Genomic DNA, 17,839 nt, shown 5'->3' with positions numbered 1-17,839 from the left:
TATCTTTGTTGTTCATGTTATTAGATTAGTATTCCTTGTAGGGTTTAGATCTTAACTTTCCTTAGAATAAGTTTTAAATGCTTCCATTTTCATGTATTTATTCTAATGTAAGGATAAGTAAAACCCATCATTTTGTCCTTTGATTGTAATTTAGGTGGTTTGTGTCACTGGTTCTTCCGAGTTGCAAGTATATGTTGGTTCAACTTTCAATTCAGGTGATTTTTCTCACTATACTATATGTGGCATTGTATGTTCAATATGGTAGGTTGTTTAGGTACTAACAGAGTATAACTATGTGTTAGGTGGTAAGTCTATTTTTCTTATATGTGTTGATCCTAGGGGATGATGAACAAGTGCCAACAGGCCTACTAGAATGGTATTTGGAAGTTCAAGACGTAGTTTGGAAGATGGCATAGGACTTATATGGCCACTGAGGTGTTGACTATGAGCTAATTATGGCTAGAAGTTCTACATGCCTTTAACAGGGGTTGCTAGAGGTAGTCGAAGACGAAGCAGTTCTGGAGGAATCAAAGATGAACTAGATATGGACAGAGGCGGTTGGAGTGGATCCTCATCGATTATTAGAGCTTGTAGATCTATCCTCTTCGGTTCGTTGATTTCACATCTGGTGCGTCAAACGGTAGTGGTGGTCGCAGTTCCTGGCAGTGGCAACACAAGGGTTTTAGATCGGAGATACTCCGTTATATGATGGTCGTTTTCACTTATTTATCTCTAGATCATAGATATTCTGGTGATTTAGATTCATATTTGACATTTTCTGGTGATTTAGAGAGAAACAAAATTTGGGGAGGTTTTAGATGACGGTTTAATGACGGCGGTCTTGTAACTAATATGATGTGCCAAGGTTGGTAGTAGCGGTGGTGGAAAGTTGTCGGAGGTTTGTGGTAGCAATGGAGACCAAATATAAACAGATATAGTGTTTTCCACACATGTTAGAGAGAAAAAAAAAAGATGGAGGCGAGCCACCATAATGACATGAGAGGGAAGAGACATCGAGAGGAAGGGAGTGAGGAGGTGGTGGTGGGGATAGTTACCGACGGTGGTCGTTGGTGGCCAATAATGGTACTCTCTAAGGACGGAAGTATATGATAAAGAAAACTGGTGGTGGAACTTTGAGTTTTATGTTGGGTGAGATGATAAGACACATGTCTGATAACTATTAGTAACAATATATCTTATAGGAATATTGACCAAATTACCCTTATTGTTTTTTTTTTTTTTGTTAATTATCAAACTTAAAAAATCAAAAATTATGAATGGACAACAATACCCTTCACGATAAACTAAAAAATTTGTTTCCTAGAATTGCTAACATTTTTTGGTTTCTATTTGACTTTTGCCTATATATATATATATATATATATATATATATATATATATATATATATATATATATATATACACACAACACTTTGTCTAGTAGTATAAAGGATTTGACCATGTCTAACTCCTTTATCATGTCATGCAATCTCAACAGAGGCACATTCTGATTCATCATGTTGATGTGCGAGATGAAATCATCATATGAACTAATCAGCGAGTTGAGGACATAACTAGTGGCCAAATCAAAATATAATCCAAGACTCCTTGAATTGTCAACATACACTTTCATTCTCAAGACATATATGAATGTCACTTCGATTTTTAGCATGTATCCCCTTAGGGCTTTCATGATCTCAAATTGCCTTTTCCTCCGCCCTTAGAGCATGTTCTTAAGTTGGTTCATTATGGCATATGCACCAAGATGTTCTAGGAAACATCATGAATGACAGAAGGTAACTTAAAACGTCCTAATAGATCAAGTTGGAGGATCATTAGGAACATGTTTCTCAAAATGATAAAGCTACTTTTCAAACTTGAGCACAACTCTTATGTTTTGAAACAGTCGAACATGGTTTCTTCCTTTCATTTTATCCTGCTTGAGGAGATATCTCAGTAAAAGTTTGTAACATAAAAATATGCATTTAAAGACATTTATATATTTATATAAAGATATTTTAGTGATTTGATTATATCCGTTGTAAATTAATTAACAAAAATTATTTTATCAAATGTTAAGACCCATATTTTACTTCCAAATGCGAAGAGGGGTTCCATCTTCATAAGAATAAGTTATTTAGGTAGGTAAAACTCTTTAGCAATTCCAATCTCTTCGAAAATCATATATCTTTACCAGATTCAATGACTTATGTCAACATAGACATGTTTATTCCCTCTATGCTTATCTTGTCTTAGGACGTGGTGTCGTGGATCACAAGCCAACATCATAAGTTAAACTTTCGACAATATATGTCATCCCACCCAAGATTCTTGGGTATCATGAACATTTTCACTCTCCTAGCACCTAACTCACTCATTTAGCCAATACACTTTCCCAAGCGAGAAGATATTAGGATAAGTGTGAATTCTAAATGGGTAACATATGATTTACATTTCATAACAGTTTTCTGTTCTGTTAATTAAACGGTTTTAACTTTATTTTGAAAAAATAATCCTTTAAACTCTTTTAATTAGTTATAAAACCAACTTTTATAAAATTTCATTTTTGTCAAAATATTTGCATGTCAGTTTGTGTTTCAAATTAAACAAGTTTTCTTGTCACGTATTCACATATAGAACATTAAATAACACAACCACATGAAAGTAATTGTAACCATCATCTCAACCTATGCGATTCCCAATGATCCATCACATGAAGAAACAAGGTCATTCTAAGGACTTACAACCTTTATGATGTGTGGCTTACACTTGCTTCGTGGTATACACATGATGATCCAATAGGACTCCATCAAGAATCCAATCACCATGGTTACTTGCTTGGTAACTTTGTTCTTCATTTATTTACAATTTGTAATCTAATATACTTTCCTATCCAACCTAATATCATTATGATTACAATGAGAAGTACATTAAAAACAAATAAAGAAACGACCTACAAGCCGCAATTAAACTAATCTAATAATCCAAACAACCGAAGACATCACAAACATAGGTCTAAATATGAGTCAATGAGTTACCAGATCCACACAAGGAAAAATAACATTATTTTGATAAGGATTGAAAAAAAATAATATACTAAACCATCTTTGTTTATATGTTACAATCTCAATAAAACTATTTTAAAGACATAAACATAAAAACACACTTCATGATTTTTGATTGTATGAATTCATGCCAAAACATACAATCCAAAATCATAATAGAATCAAAATAAAGGGGAAACAAATTCATACGTTTTGAATTATTTATGAAGAAATTGCTTAAGCCATATATTACTATGGATTGATACTTAATGTATATATTTTATATGTATGCTTTCCTAAATAATGTATACAAGATCATTACCATTTGGTTTCCAAAAACTGATTTCGAAGTATTGTTAATATGAATCAAAGGCTCTATCTTTAACAGTTCTTTGGATGACCGGTGGCCCAAGCTAGAGTCCCTTTGATATTATCGCACCTCTTGACTAGCCAACCAAGTAAGAAACCTTAGCTCTGTAGGTTTGAGGATTTCGACTGAAAATTAATAATAATAATAATAATAATAATAATAATAATAATAATAATAATAATTTAAAAAAAATACTTGTCGGTTTCTTTCTAATTTTCATTCATAAGAGAATAGGGGATGAGGGTGAACCAAATTTCTAAAGGTTTTGGTGCATTAAATCCCTTGAATTTCCTCATTTTATATAGTTGTGAGGATTTTACCCTTAAATACATTTTTTTTCATATTTAAAATGAATGATAATATTATTATATTCATTAGTAATTATCTTTCTAGATTTGTCCAATAATTATTTCAAATAATTAATAAAATTCTTTTAGCCATTATTAATTAAGTCCACCTAATTATTCGTTAACTCTTAATAAATAGATATTTCATTAATTTCTAATTATTTATTAACACTTTAATAAATAATATAATAATCATATTAAGTCCTAATTATTTATCGGACTCTCAATAAATAAACTTGTGTTAAGATGTTCTGTGTAACTCATATAGACTCATGTAAGTCAACTTGTGTTACTAAGATGTTGTGTAATAGACATGTCTCCAATAAATTGTTCGTTGGATGATATGAATGGTATTGTAAACAACATCCTTATGGAATTTCAAAACTGATTGGCAACGATACATTAGGGTTCTTGTAACAAGATTTTGATGACATTTTTCGACCCCTAGATTCGACAAAAGACATGGTATACTATATCCTTATATATTTTGTAAACATCCTAGATGGAAGATCTCTAGGATCCAAGAAAATGGTAGTTATTTATTGGACATTTGCAACTCACGTAAAAGTTTATTGTGTCTGACACTCTAGCACCTAATTGTTATTGAATCAAGAAGTTGATACTTTTGATTTATGTATTTTATGGATCCTATATTTCGAGGTTTTCATCTAATCAACTTCAATCATTTTTGGCATGCATTGCATATTCTTTTATTCTTTTGGGTGTAATACAACATTTCTTCTTATTATTGGTCTGCAACCCCTTTACAGATGTTGTCATTGGTTTGCAACACACGTATGACATTTTTCCTCGACGACAAGACACTTACTTGTTAGATATTAACTCAGATGTGAGCAAATTATAGTTAATCTAATAAAAATATATGAATATATGCCCGCCAACACCTACATGACCTTTTTCTTCGACAAATGACACCTCTTGATTAGATGGCAACTATGTCGAAGCAATACACATTCCATTTCACCTAATTCTGAGAGCGTTTAAATATTTTTAAGATTTGAAAATAAGGAAATCGAATGGATATATAGCCAGGGGCGGACGCGGGATTTCGTAGCAGGTGTTGCTTATAACACATTTTTTCTACGTAGTGGCACAATAGTAGAAAATTCGAAAAATTTTACACTGTGTCCGATAAAAACAATGGTTGTCGGTGCCACTATGGACACCATAGTGGAACCACCCCTGTATATAGCTGCCACCAACAGTTTCATAGTAAGAACTACCAATTTGCAATGGTTCACCGCAAAATAGAAAAACAAAAAGGCACAAATTCAAATTTTTACAATAGACCCATTTTGTGGTGGAACCTGCAGAGTGCAACTCATTTCGCAGCACGACCAAAATGACATTGTGTTATGAGCAAATAAACATTTTGCATTGGGCACACATTTCTTAGTGGAACCACATATGTGGCTATTTTGAATAACAAGATTTTGGGTTATTTCTTAGACTGCGGTATGGGACATCAATGGCATGGGGGTGGTTGCGGTAGCCACCTCAACGACATTAAGAGTCGTTGAACACCATCCCCCCCTCCCTTTTTTTTCTTCTTGTTGTCAGCATAACGTCTCTCATCATCATTTTCTTTCTTTCCACTTTTTTTCTTCTTTCTTGGCCTTTCAATGATGTTTTTCATAGAGGAACACCATCCCCTCTAGGAGTGGTGGAGAAAAGACAAACATTCATGTTGATGTGGCTGTGTTGTGAAAGAAAACATACCGAGTAGTTTTATTGTTTGTAATTTAAATCAATAGAAAACATAACTATTTTTGTTTTCTTTTTGTTTCCAAATTAAATCATAATAAAAAAAAGACAAAATTGCAAAAATGGTCCCTATGGTATGCATTTTTTTGGGATTTTAGTCCAAACCACAACTTTTTTGGATTGATGGTCCTTTTGAGCTAGTTTCATTGCGTTTTTGGTCCCTCTAAATAGTGAAATGATTGTAATACCCTTATGTTATTTATTTTTCATTTTTTTAAATCTAAATACTTATTTATTTATTTATTTATTTATTTATTTAACTAATTAAAAAAATAAAAGTCTCTCTCTCTCTCTCTCTCTCTCTCTCCACCGTATACCCCCACCTCCTCCTTTTTCTTTTTACCCAAGATGAACACTTCATCTTCTTCATCTCTTCCTTCTTAATCAAAATTCCACATCTACCCACCAAGTTATCATCTACAACAACTGTTATAGTCCAAAAATCAGTTACATTCGATGTTGGTAATACCAACAAACCTAGATTTCATGAACTCAATCTAGGTTCCCCTGTTTAGCCCCTTACGACCTGGACCAGTGGTAATCGACCCACCTAAATCGACCCACCATCTTCTCCATACAACTACATCGACCCACCATCTTCTCCATACAACCATTGTCACCATCTTCATAGCAACAAGAAACCAACCCCCACTCTCGGTTTCTTTCACATACAGATCTACAAATCTCGATTTCATTTTCAGTGGACCTTGGTCATGGATTTTGAAGATTGTTCTCTGGAGGTGACAATAAAAATGAATTAAGATCGATAAAGTAAGGCACCGATGTTGAGTGATATGCTAGATAAACCCTTCAACTGGGTTTTTGATATCGTAGCTTTCCGGTTGATTGAATATAAGGGGTTGTAGGTTTCCAGCAAGAGATTGAATAGGAAGGAGTTGTAGGTTTCGATAATTTTTTTTTTGTTTTCGGTGAGAGATTACTAGTAATTTAAACGATCCTCTTTCTTCGTGAGAGATTGAATAAATGAATTCAGATCGAATAGAAGGAACTGGAATTTGATTTGTGTGTGTTTATCATTTATGGAATTTGATTTGTGTGCGAGTATTTATCCCCAAAACCAAAAAATTGATTTGTTTGTGGGAATATTGGGTAGTGTCAGCGATGGTTTATGGTGGTTAAATCCCATCGTGTGTGGATTTTTCTTCAACACACACACAGGGAGAGGTGGGCCCTCTTATTTTTTATTTTTTTAATAAATTAATAATTATTAGATTTAAGAAAGAGTAAATTACATGAATGGTCTCTATGGTTTAGGGTAATTAGCACGTTTGGTCCCTAACTTATTCTTTTAACTCGGAAGGTCCCTACTGTTTGCTTTTGTTACACAGTTGGTCCCTGTCTTACCTAAAAAGACTATTTTGCCATTGATTTTTTTAATTTATTTAAATAAACACACCCCCAACCTCACCCCTTAACCTTATCTTACATACTCCATCATTTTTTTTCTATTTAAATAGTAGTCTTTTTAGGTAAGACGGGGACCAAACACGTAACAAAAACAAATAATAGGGAACAATCGTGTAACAAAAACAAATAGGAGGGACCTTCGAGTTAAAAAAATAAGTTAGGGATCAAGCACGCAAATTACCTCTAACCATAGGACCATTTTTGTAATTTACTCTTTAAGAAAAATGAAAGTAAAATAGAAAATAAATACCCCAAGGGTATTAAAGTCATTTCAGTTTACTGAGGGACCAAATCCACAACTAAACTAGCTCAAAAAGACCACTAATCTAAAAAAATGGAGGTTTTGACTAAAATTCTAAAAAAAATACATACCACAGGGACTATTTTTGCAGTTTTGTCTAAAAAAAAATTACAATGTTACTGGTATCATATATTGCTTAAGTAACATGTTGACTAAACTGAAATAAACATAATTTAATTATACTCTTCTATTACATTTGATCTTATGAAATAAATTTTATTTTACATTGAACTTCACGTTTTCATCTCGAGAATAGTGGCGCACCGAACAAGAGCATGATTAACTCGTGCTGCAGTCGCCTCCGTTGAGTTTTTTGCAATTGAAAAAAACGATTATTTTTTTTAGTTTAAAATTATTATCTCCAATTTTCACAAAGTAATATGTATATATATTCAATCTATATATATTTTCTTGTCTCCCCTTTTTAAATTTCATGACTCCGCTGTAGCATGGAAAATTGGAAATCGAAATATTGCATCACCATCACATCGAGATTTAGGTTTGTTTTTGTCAAAAGTGAATAACGAAAATAACCATTTTTTGTTTAATTTTTTTATTTAACATATAAATTAATAAAAATATGTAATTATCAAACAAAACATCCAAATTGTCCCTTAACACGAATAAAAGAGCTTTGTAGAACAAAATCCACTTACGAAATTCAGATAAGAAATTGTAATAAATAACTAAAGATTGAAAAACTTATAAAATGATGTTTTTTTTAATATTTGGCATGCATCTTAAAAGAAATGATAAACTCCTGAATCAAACAAGACTAATGCAGTTACTGAGTTAGCAAGAAAGATATTTGCAATTATGTCCGATGTTGTCACTGATTCCTCTACGGTAAGCTGGAAAGCAAGTTCTTCTGTGAGCAGTGATTATGAGGATAACAGAAGCTGGAGCTTGAACGGTTTTGCCAGCCAAGCCAATAGGGGAAATTTTGATTTGAAGTGTCCGTATTTGTTATGGTTGTAGCACAACTTCATTGTCTCTATGTAATTTCTGCTTATGTGATCCGTCTATCCACACTTAAAGCATCCTCTTTTTTCCATCCAACAATTAAATATTGAGATTCAGGATCTATCCCTTCATATTGCAACCAATTATAAAACAAGTACATGTGTTGCAACATTTTAAGCATTAAAGATTAATGTGAATGAAAATACTAAAAATCACATTGTTAAATGGTTTCATGACGAAGACAACACTAATAATATTATGTACGTGTCGAAGTATGAACTAAGGACTTCTTGTTTGGAATTTTGCACCTCAACAACATGTTTCCATGGCGAGACGATGCACATCTAGGGTTGTAAACGAACCGAACGAATACGAACTAGTGTGTGTTCATGTTCTTTCGGCTAAGTTAGTTGAATAAACGAATGAACACGAACGAATAAACGAACAAAATTTCTTATTCATGTTCGTTCATTTAATAAGTTACATTATTCATATTTGTTTGTTTATGTTCGAACAAGAGGATACACAAAAAAATCATCTAAAGAATCTACCTTTCAAGACAACAAAACAAAGAAGATGGTCTTTGGATGATGTTTGTTGATCCACCTTTCATCCTCCTGGGCAAAAATACATAAATATTTCAAGAACAACTACATATATCCAACACAAATTAATTCAAAAAAAGAATCTAATTATAAATTTCAAGCATGTAACTCCCGGAAAAAAAATGATTATCTCTAGGAAACTTGTAGAACCAATATAGAGAAAACCCGAAATAGAACTAAACTCTAAATTCATGTAGGCATTTTATCGAACAGTTGTAGTGCACTTTGAAATCTATTAAACCAACTTATTCGATTTCATGAACACATATTTTTTGGTTAAGGTTGAAGCTTTAAAAAAGATAAGTACAAACTGAAAACAATCTTACCAATTGGTAAAGGATGAAGAACAGAGTGAGTAGTTGTGGCTGTAGATAATACGTTGACGGGAGATAACAAAATCAACGATGGGTGAACACAAAATCAAACTCACATGTTTCCAGCACTGTCGATGTCCAGTGCAGTGAAAGAGACACGGGATAATTAGGATTGAATTCAATACGTCAAACAAACTGTATATATTACCAAGGTAGTTATCAAATTACAATAAAAACGCTGAATTGATTCCTTATTTGTAGGTATTCAAATAAGAAGGTAGAATTCAAAATTGAAATTTACTTAATATTACTAATCAAATGGTTGATATTTAGGATTGAAGATGGAAAGTTATATCCGATACAATTACATTTGGATGAGCGGGAATTAAAAAATAAGATGCATATAAAAATGACACGGATGCATATAAAAATGACACGTGGCATAAACATGGTGTAGAAAGATGTCATGTGGCATAAATATGATTCTTTTATTAGAAGAGGTATACATATATATATATATATATATATATATATATATATATATATATATATATATATATATATATATACTCTTAGTGTACCTTATATTAATATTTAAAAGTTAATCTTTGAAGTTTAATAAAGAAAAAAGCTTAATGGTCTCTGTTATGGTTGTAAACGGACCGAATGAGCACGAACAATAGCTTTTTCATGTTTGTTCGTTTAAGTTAGTCGAACAAACGAACGAAAAGAAACGGATAAATGAACAAGTTTTCTTGTTTATGTTCATTTGTTTAACAAATTACGTTGTTCATGTTCATGAACATGTTAAACGAACATAAACCAACAATGATTAGCAAACACAATTGAACATATATGAATATAAACGAATATATAATATAATAATGTAATAAAAAACAATTGAATATAGATGAACATAAATAAACTTAAGTGAAAGAACATAAACGAACGTTCACGGACATAAATAAATAAACGAGATCATCGTTCATGTCCTTTCGTTTAACTAAATGAACGATAATTTGTGTTCATGTTCGTTCATTTATTAAATAAACAAACATAAACGAACTTTTCGCCGAACGTTCGGCTCCTTTACACCCTTAGTCCCTGTGGTTTCCCGAAATCTAGGATATAGTCCTTAAGTTTAAAAAAATCATAGAAGGTCCCTATGGTTTTTAGTTTCTATCGTGGTTGGTCCCTTACCCACCTAAAAAGAATTATATACCCTACCCTTTTCATTTTTTTTCATATATTATTTTAACTGAATCTGTTAAAAAAGACAATAAATTGTTGGGGGTCAGAAATGGCATCGACCAAAGTCCTCGCACGATGGTCTGGAGTGTTGCAATCGAATGTCTGGTCTTGGAGGGCTGAATGCGCTATATAGGTAAGGTTGTGCCCTTTCTAACATCAATTGGTTTTAGATCAACCGGTAACGTTGATGCTCAACAAGTGGTATCAGATCCAGTGGCAAGGGTTTTATTCTCTCCGGGAGCAATTTCGGGGGGGGGGGGGGGGGGTGTTGTTGGAGGTCAAAAATGGCATCAACCAAAATCCTTGTACGATGGTCTGGAGTGCCGCAATCGAATGCCTCGTCCTGGAGGGCTGAATGCACTATATGGGTAAGGTTGTGCCCTTTCTAACACCAATTGGTTTTATATCAACCAGTAGCGCTAATACTCAACATAAATAGTAGGGCCCACATCACCTCTATTTCTCTCTCTATCTCCCCCCCCCCCCCCCCCTCTCTTTTTTTGCATCACAACTCATGTGGAAGTTCTTTAGTGGGTCTAGCCCACAGCTTATATCATCTACATCATCAATTTCAATTTGGAAAAATAAATAAAACTCATTAGAACTCATCCCTAAAAAACCAGGTAGATCAAATAACAATTTGGAAAAAAGAAACAACATTTGGGTTTTAAATTCCTATGGTGGATCGTGAACCCCAACTTCTCTAAGAGACCAACACAATAACCATTAGGAGGACTCCAATGGAAACACCAAATGGCATCATCTTTATTTCTTTGCTTACATTTATAAACAAAACTCATCGGATGTAACACCCTGTTTCGAGTCGTATCATAAATTCGAGGCCGTGAAGTATCATAAGCCCTTGGGCTTTAGGAAAGAGAGGTTTAGACCCATTTGGATGTGGGTAATGTAGATTATGTGACACAAGAGTTCAGTTTGTACTTTGGAGTCAAAGGGTAAAATAGGAAAAGTGGTGTTTCAGACTTCTTTTATAAATTAAGGATTTTTAGTTCAATGTGTTTTAAGTCAAAAGTAATTAAATGGGGTTGTATATCTCCTCATTACCTTTCTGTGGATATAAAGATCATCGAAAACGGAGTTGGAACGAAGAAGTTACGACCGTTAGAAGTTAGGAAGGTTTTGGACTTAGTCTGGTACGTTGAATGTACTAAGGCATCCCTGATACGCTGAGTGTACGCGATCACTGCCCAAACCCTATTTTTGTTGTTTGAGTCATATTTAAGCTCCTTAACTTCCCCAAACTCATTGCATTCCCAGCATCCACCTCTCTAACACCATCCCTTGAAAACTCTAACCCTAGTTTGAGCCTTTTGAGCAAAAGAAGTTGTGCTTGAGTGCTTTGGAGTGTTCTTAGTGCATCTTGGAGAAGAATGAGCTCTTTGGAGAAGTGTTGGGTGCATTAAAGTTTGTACATCTAGACTTTGTTCACCTTCATCTTTCTTCTAGAGGTATAAAGTTTGAATCTTGATGATGCATTTGATAGATCTAGCTAGTCTTGGGCGTTATGAGCTTTTGGTCACTTTAGTGCATAAAGTTTAGATCTTGAAAGTTTGTGACCTTGTTATCGATAAAGTTGGAAACTTCATCCATCTAAAAATCATATTGAGTCATATCTAAAGGCTTGAGACATGGTCTTAATGGATTAAGTTGGAAAAGATACACTTTTGGTCCCTTTGAGACTTAAACACTAGATCTTGGTTGGTTGGACCATTATGGAGTTATTAGGAATCATAAAAATGTAATTTTGGACCTTAGTTTCCTTCCATGCATGAGCTAGGATGCCTTAAAGAGTTAAGAAGTTAATGTTTTTGGTATTGAGCATTTAATAGCCATGAAAGACCATAAAGTTGGAAACTTCATGGTTAAAGACATCATTTGAGGACTAGATTTGGAATTTGGATGAAAGACCCTAATGGATTAAGCACTTAATAGAAGGAAACGATGGTTGCATGTACGTTGGGCATACGCTATGCTACGTAGGGCTTACGAGGTCAACACCCTGTTTCTTTCTGGTCAAGGCTTAAAAATATTATACAATACAATATTTTAAAGCACAAATTATTATGTATCTATTATGTACAATCCAGTTTTCCAAAAAAAAAAGATACATATCAATCAAAATATAAGTCAACATAGAAAATATCTACACGGTTAATATTATCTCATTTAATATATGCAAAAGTCGTAAATTTCATCCTTAATTATGTCAAAACTTTTGCATATACTAAGTGATATATAATATTAACCACGTAGATGAAGGTGGCGATGATAGTGAGGCTCATAAGGTTCATGTAGTTTCAAACTATCACTAAATCGTATAAAATAATTTTGTTCAATTTTTTAGAAATTTCAGTTATAAGTATATCTAATAGCTCTTAAAAGCTCCATTTTTTATTTCTTGTTTATTAAAGAAAACAAGACAGACATGACAAAACAAAAAATTAAACTGAGACTGAAACTGATGATTTATTTCTTGTTTATTAAAGAAAACAAGACAGACATGACAAAACAAAAAATTAAACTGAGACTGAAACTGATGAGACCGAAACTAATATCTATGATACATCTAAAAAAGACGAAACAAGATAGTAAGATAGAAGAGATACCCTACTTTACACACAGATTTTGTAGTTTCCAACAATATAAACCCAAGGAAAATGTCTCTCCAATCTCCATGATGCATGTTGTTCATCATCAGTTATCAATCAACTACCACATAAAAATACTAACCTTATCCAACAAGTAATTAAAAAAAAAAAATACATAAACGAAACAACAAGAAAGAATACCCATTTTACCCCCGACCAAGTCTGACGTATATACATCTTATTCATCAGCCACCTCACAACATAGTAGGGTTTTTCATAGGGTTAGAACAAAAGGTGGTGCATCCTTTCGTGGGCCCGCCACAGTTCGATAAACATAAACCTTATGAGCCTCACCATCATCACCACCTTCTTCCTTCATAACCTCAACATTTAACCTCGGTCTCTCTTTAGCCAACACCCTACACCCATTCATAGTCACATTACAAGCCGACATCCACAACGACCTCATCGACTCATATTTAGTCAAACCCGAAAGCAACGCCCCGTTTCCAAACGGGCAGTCTCGTATCTCCAGCTTCCTCAATTTCGGGCAGCCCCCCAACACATACTCCATCCCCAAATCACTGCTGCCCGCAAACGCAACCGAAAGCGTTTCAAGCTTTTTCGAGTATTTCCCGATGTATTCAAACGTCCGGTCAGTTAACTGCCCGGAAACCGCAAGGCGTTGGAGATTCGGGCAGGCTTTGACTATGGACCCGAACGCTTCGTCCATTGGTTCTTTTGTGAGGTAATCGGGTTGACCCGGGTTCATGATGCAGAGACGGAAGTGCGTGAATCCCGGGCAGTTTCGGGCAATCGTGGCGACCGCTGCGTTTGTCATTTGGCGACAGAAGTAGAGGACGTAACGGAGTTTCGGGCAGCCTTGGGAAACAGAGACGAATCCTGATTCGGTCACCCCGAGAAAGATCTCTTGGTCAAACGGGTCGGCTGGAAAAACCCGGAGTTCTTCAAGTAACGGGCAGCTGGATCCAACTGCTTCTAGACCTTTGTCTCCTACAGTATCAAGAAGCTGTAAAAAAATAAATTTTAGTTAGATAATTTTTTTAATTAGTAAAAAGGTAAAAACGAAAGAGAGTTATTATTATTACCCAAAGGCGACGAAGGCTTTTACAATGAGAAAGAAGATTTGAAAGTTCACCACTACGTAAAGTTGCATAACTCAGATTTAAAAACGTGAGATTGACACACGCAGGGTAAATAACTGGAAGATAAAGTGACGTGGCATCCCATAACCCCGAAAGAGTGATGAGTTTTTTACAGTTGCTAAATGTATTTTTGAGATCAGTAAGTGGGCCCGAAACAAGTTCTTGCATGAAAGTTCCTGTACCTAACTCCATCAACTGTGGAGCTTGTAAAAGAAGCTTTTGTAATTGATCTAAACTTATGTTTCGATTCACTTTCAAAACCCTTAGAGATTTTGATCTTGAAATGAGCTTTTCTAGGGCTTCGAAACTGACTTCGCTGTTTAAGCTTGCAAAGTTGAGAACTTCTAATGAGGTTAAGCTTTCTGGGAAGCAACTTAACCAATGGCCTCCAAGATCATCGATCCCATTTTCTTGAATATCGAGCTCTGTTATGTTCCTACAAGAAATTGTTTTGTTTTTTTTTTTTTACAATATGGTAAACAAGAAAAAAAACATAATGGCATGTGAAGGTAGGTGAAGAAGAAACATAATCATTGGTTAATTTAATATATATATATATCTAAAATCAAATTGCAAACTTCATCACTCAATGTAAAGATTTTTTTTTTTTTTGGTTTCTGTAGAGAATGACATTAAGAACATGCCGCCCATTAAATAGGCCAAATGTCACAATCAAGAAAGCAACGAAAGAAAAGGCAAAGAAAAAGAAACCATAAAGTAGCACCACCTAAGTTTCCACTCAAACCCTCTATTGTAATACTCCCAAACCACACAAAGATAAAAGAATTAATCACCCATAAGAAAAACGAATTCTATGAATTTGGTTGTACCTTGTGCAATAGAAGTTATACGTTGCTTTTGACTATATGAGAAGAAAAGGAACCATAAAGAAATATGAGTCAATAATTTTTTTCAGGAGCTCAAATGGTTAAGTACAAGCAATCATTTATATGGTGATTTGTTCCAACTGCAATAAAATTTGTACCTTATCCAGAAAATGTCTACCCCAAATTTGAGCAAAAAGATTTGATAATTTTTCAATTCAAATCATACCCAATGTTTTAAAGGCACCAGCATTAATTTTCTCAGGTAAACCAAACACAAAACTTGATATTTTTTTCTACAGAAATTATAATCAATCTTCTAAAGGCACCAAGACGTGATCTTTTCCATAATAAATCAAACACTACATGCAAATATCTTGCTTTCTTTACTCTTTTGATTCTTGTCCATTAAATATATATATTCTACTTTTCATTTCGGATGATAACAGAAATAATAATTTTCTTGTGCAAAACATTCTCATCATTGATCTATTTCTAGAAACTGCCATTGATCAAAAGCTTTATTGGCTAATAAGTAATAAACACAATCCAGATTCCTAATTTACAAAGAATTAGCAACGGAATCAATATATCAGATTGGAAATGAACTACACTTTATGGAAAAACAGCTCGGAGTTTGATCTGGTTTTATTCAAAGTCAAATCAAGATTCAAGATCAAAAATCAAAAATCAAAAACCCAATTTGATGAAGTTTGAAACTTGAAGAATTTTACAATACCAACGATAAACATAATGGAATCAGGCATTGATGAGGTTATAGGAGAGTAAATCTTACTTGCAATGAGTAGCAATAGCTTTTAGTCCATCAGTACTGAACCCATCACAGCTCAGTAGCGATAGGGCTTTAAAACCTTGAAAATTCGTTGCAAGAAACTCCAAACTCTCATCGCTAACAGCCATTCTCTTCAGCCTGAGCTCCTCTAGGAATGGATACGCAGTAGCGAATACACTCAGCCATGGCTGAATGTCGGCTCCCCAATCCTCTGGTACCAAATTGAAATCCGAAAACCTGGGTTTTCCCTTAAGGGTAACGCTCTGAATCCTCGGAAACCTAGCAGCCACAATCTCCGGCGACACCGAGTAGCAGTTACCGATGAACACGTGCCGCCTGCTCCAGCGCTCGGCGTTGTACCAATCTTTACAAACCAGTGACACCGAGCTCCGGTCCTTGTTGGAGTCTATTAGCGACAGTACTCGTTCTAGAACCTCATCCGGGAATGGGCACATCCGAGTCGACTCGAACGATGCTACACCGGTGTCGACCGAGTCAACTCGGTCAACCACTTTGGCTCTCTTCTGATTCGGATCCATATTCTGCTGCAATAGCTTCATTTCACCATGAAAACCAATTAGGTGTGAGATTCACATGGGAAAGAGAAAGAGAATGTTTCAGAGTTTAACAAGATTTGTAACGGAAGAAGCTGGAACAACTCTAGATTCAATGAAATGAATGGGGAAAGGAAAAGGGAACATAAAAAAGAAACCAAAAGCAAATGGATATACTTACCGAAGGATTTGATTTACATGATGAAAGTAGCCATTAATGGAGCTCTGTGTTGTCTTTATCCATCTCTCGTCGCTTTCTCTCTCTAAAACCACAGAAGAAACTAGCAGGTTTTTTGGCGATTATAAACCATGTGAGCGTGTGAGGGATGAAAAGATAAATGTTACGATATTAGTCCCTCGTCTATAGGATGATTTGAAATATACGACGTCAAAACTTTTTGCCTACATTAAAACCCACTTTGTTCCATTTCTCAAAGTTTGAACGATTGTATTTAGACACAATTTCATGAATAGTCCCTGTGGTTTCCGAAATATTCATTTTCAGGATATCTTCGAAAACCATTACATCGATGGTCCCTATGGTTTTAAAATCAAGCATGATTGGTCCCTGAGTCATTAAAACAAACTTCTAACTAATTAAATTTTTTAAATAACAGATTTACCTTCGGATCAAATTTGAAATATATAAAATACGACAAGGACCTTTTCTGTAACCTTATTTTATTTTCATTTTGTTTTTATTTTTTGCAACTACATTGATACATTAAAGCTCAAAATTCCTTTTTGATAGTTAATAAAAGGGTTTTTAATAACAAATATTTTTTTGATAGTTTAATGATTTAAGATTTTTTTTTTTATTTCAAAAAGAATAAAATACATCAAGATTTTTTGATGGCATAGTTTAATACAATAATGTTTAATTTCATTTACCAATAGTTTTTTCAAAATATAAATAGAAAAAATCATTTTCTCACGATATTTCCGTAACGAAATTAGTGATTTAATACCACCAACATCTACTATCCAACCAATATCACATAAAACGAAGTTTAGTAAGGAACTTAGTGCAATAAATACTACTAGTGATCAAAATACAAACAAACCACAAAAGAATCATAAAATAATAAACATTTACAATGATATATTTAGAATGTATTTTCACATCGTTAAGAAATTGACTCAATTTAAAGCTCTACCTGTAAAACATGAAACTTTTTTAAGTACATGTCATACCAAATATTCTTGTAGAGTCTTCTTTTGATTGTTCCTTTACCATAAAGATCTTATTGTTGTTTGCTCCTAGCAAATCCAGGGGTCATTGTGTTATTGACTATGATATTTGTGTTAAATAGGTGTTTAGGGAAAGTGTCAGCTCCTAATCTTCTTTGTTCAAACCAATTGAACCTATAAAATCATGGAAACATAAATTAGCACTGTAATCATTACAAAAACGTTGTAGTAGTGAATAAAATGGTAAAAATAAACAAGAAAGATTGAAAATATCAAAGGACTATTTTGAATCTT

At 33.9% G+C, this 17,839-nt stretch overlaps 1 protein-coding gene across 1 annotated transcript; it reads right to left on the bottom strand.

The window, feature by feature from the left end:
- Positions 1-13,052: 13,052 nt before the first annotated feature.
- On the bottom strand, positions 13,053-16,693 carry LOC145102105 (transport inhibitor response 1-like protein Os04g0395600). The gene is made up of 4 exons (XM_079039460.1): positions 16,536-16,693; positions 15,804-16,354; positions 14,127-14,619; positions 13,053-14,047 (listed from the first exon to the last, which is right to left on the bottom strand). The coding sequence occupies exons 2-4, from the start codon at positions 16,337-16,339 to the stop codon at positions 13,292-13,294; spliced, it is 1,785 nt and encodes a 594-aa protein (XP_078895586.1). The 5' UTR covers positions 16,340-16,354; positions 16,536-16,693; the 3' UTR covers positions 13,053-13,291.
- Positions 16,694-17,839: the final 1,146 nt, after the last annotated feature.

The sequence above is a fragment of the Lactuca serriola genome, chromosome 4, assembly GCF_051521515.1.
Source record: "Lactuca serriola cultivar US96UC23 chromosome 4, Lser_US96UC23_V15, whole genome shotgun sequence".
Taxonomy (NCBI): Eukaryota; Viridiplantae; Streptophyta; class Magnoliopsida; order Asterales; family Asteraceae; genus Lactuca; species Lactuca serriola.
The sequence above is the reverse complement of the archived record's forward strand: the minus strand, read 5'-3'. Positions and strand labels throughout refer to the sequence as shown.

Bases quoted from the DNA above. Each gene is read 5' to 3' on its own strand.
- LOC145102105 (XM_079039460.1), bottom strand. From the start codon at position 16,339: ATGGATCCGAATCAGAAGAGAGCCAAAGTGGTTGACCGAGTTGACTCG. The intron at 14,620-15,803 runs GTAAGATTTACT...AATTTCTTGTAG, and splicing joins GCTATTGCTACTCATTGCAA to GAACATAACAGAGCTCGATA. The intron at 14,048-14,126 runs GTAATAATAATA...ATTTTTTTACAG, and splicing joins AAAGCCTTCGTCGCCTTTGG to CTTCTTGATACTGTAGGAGA.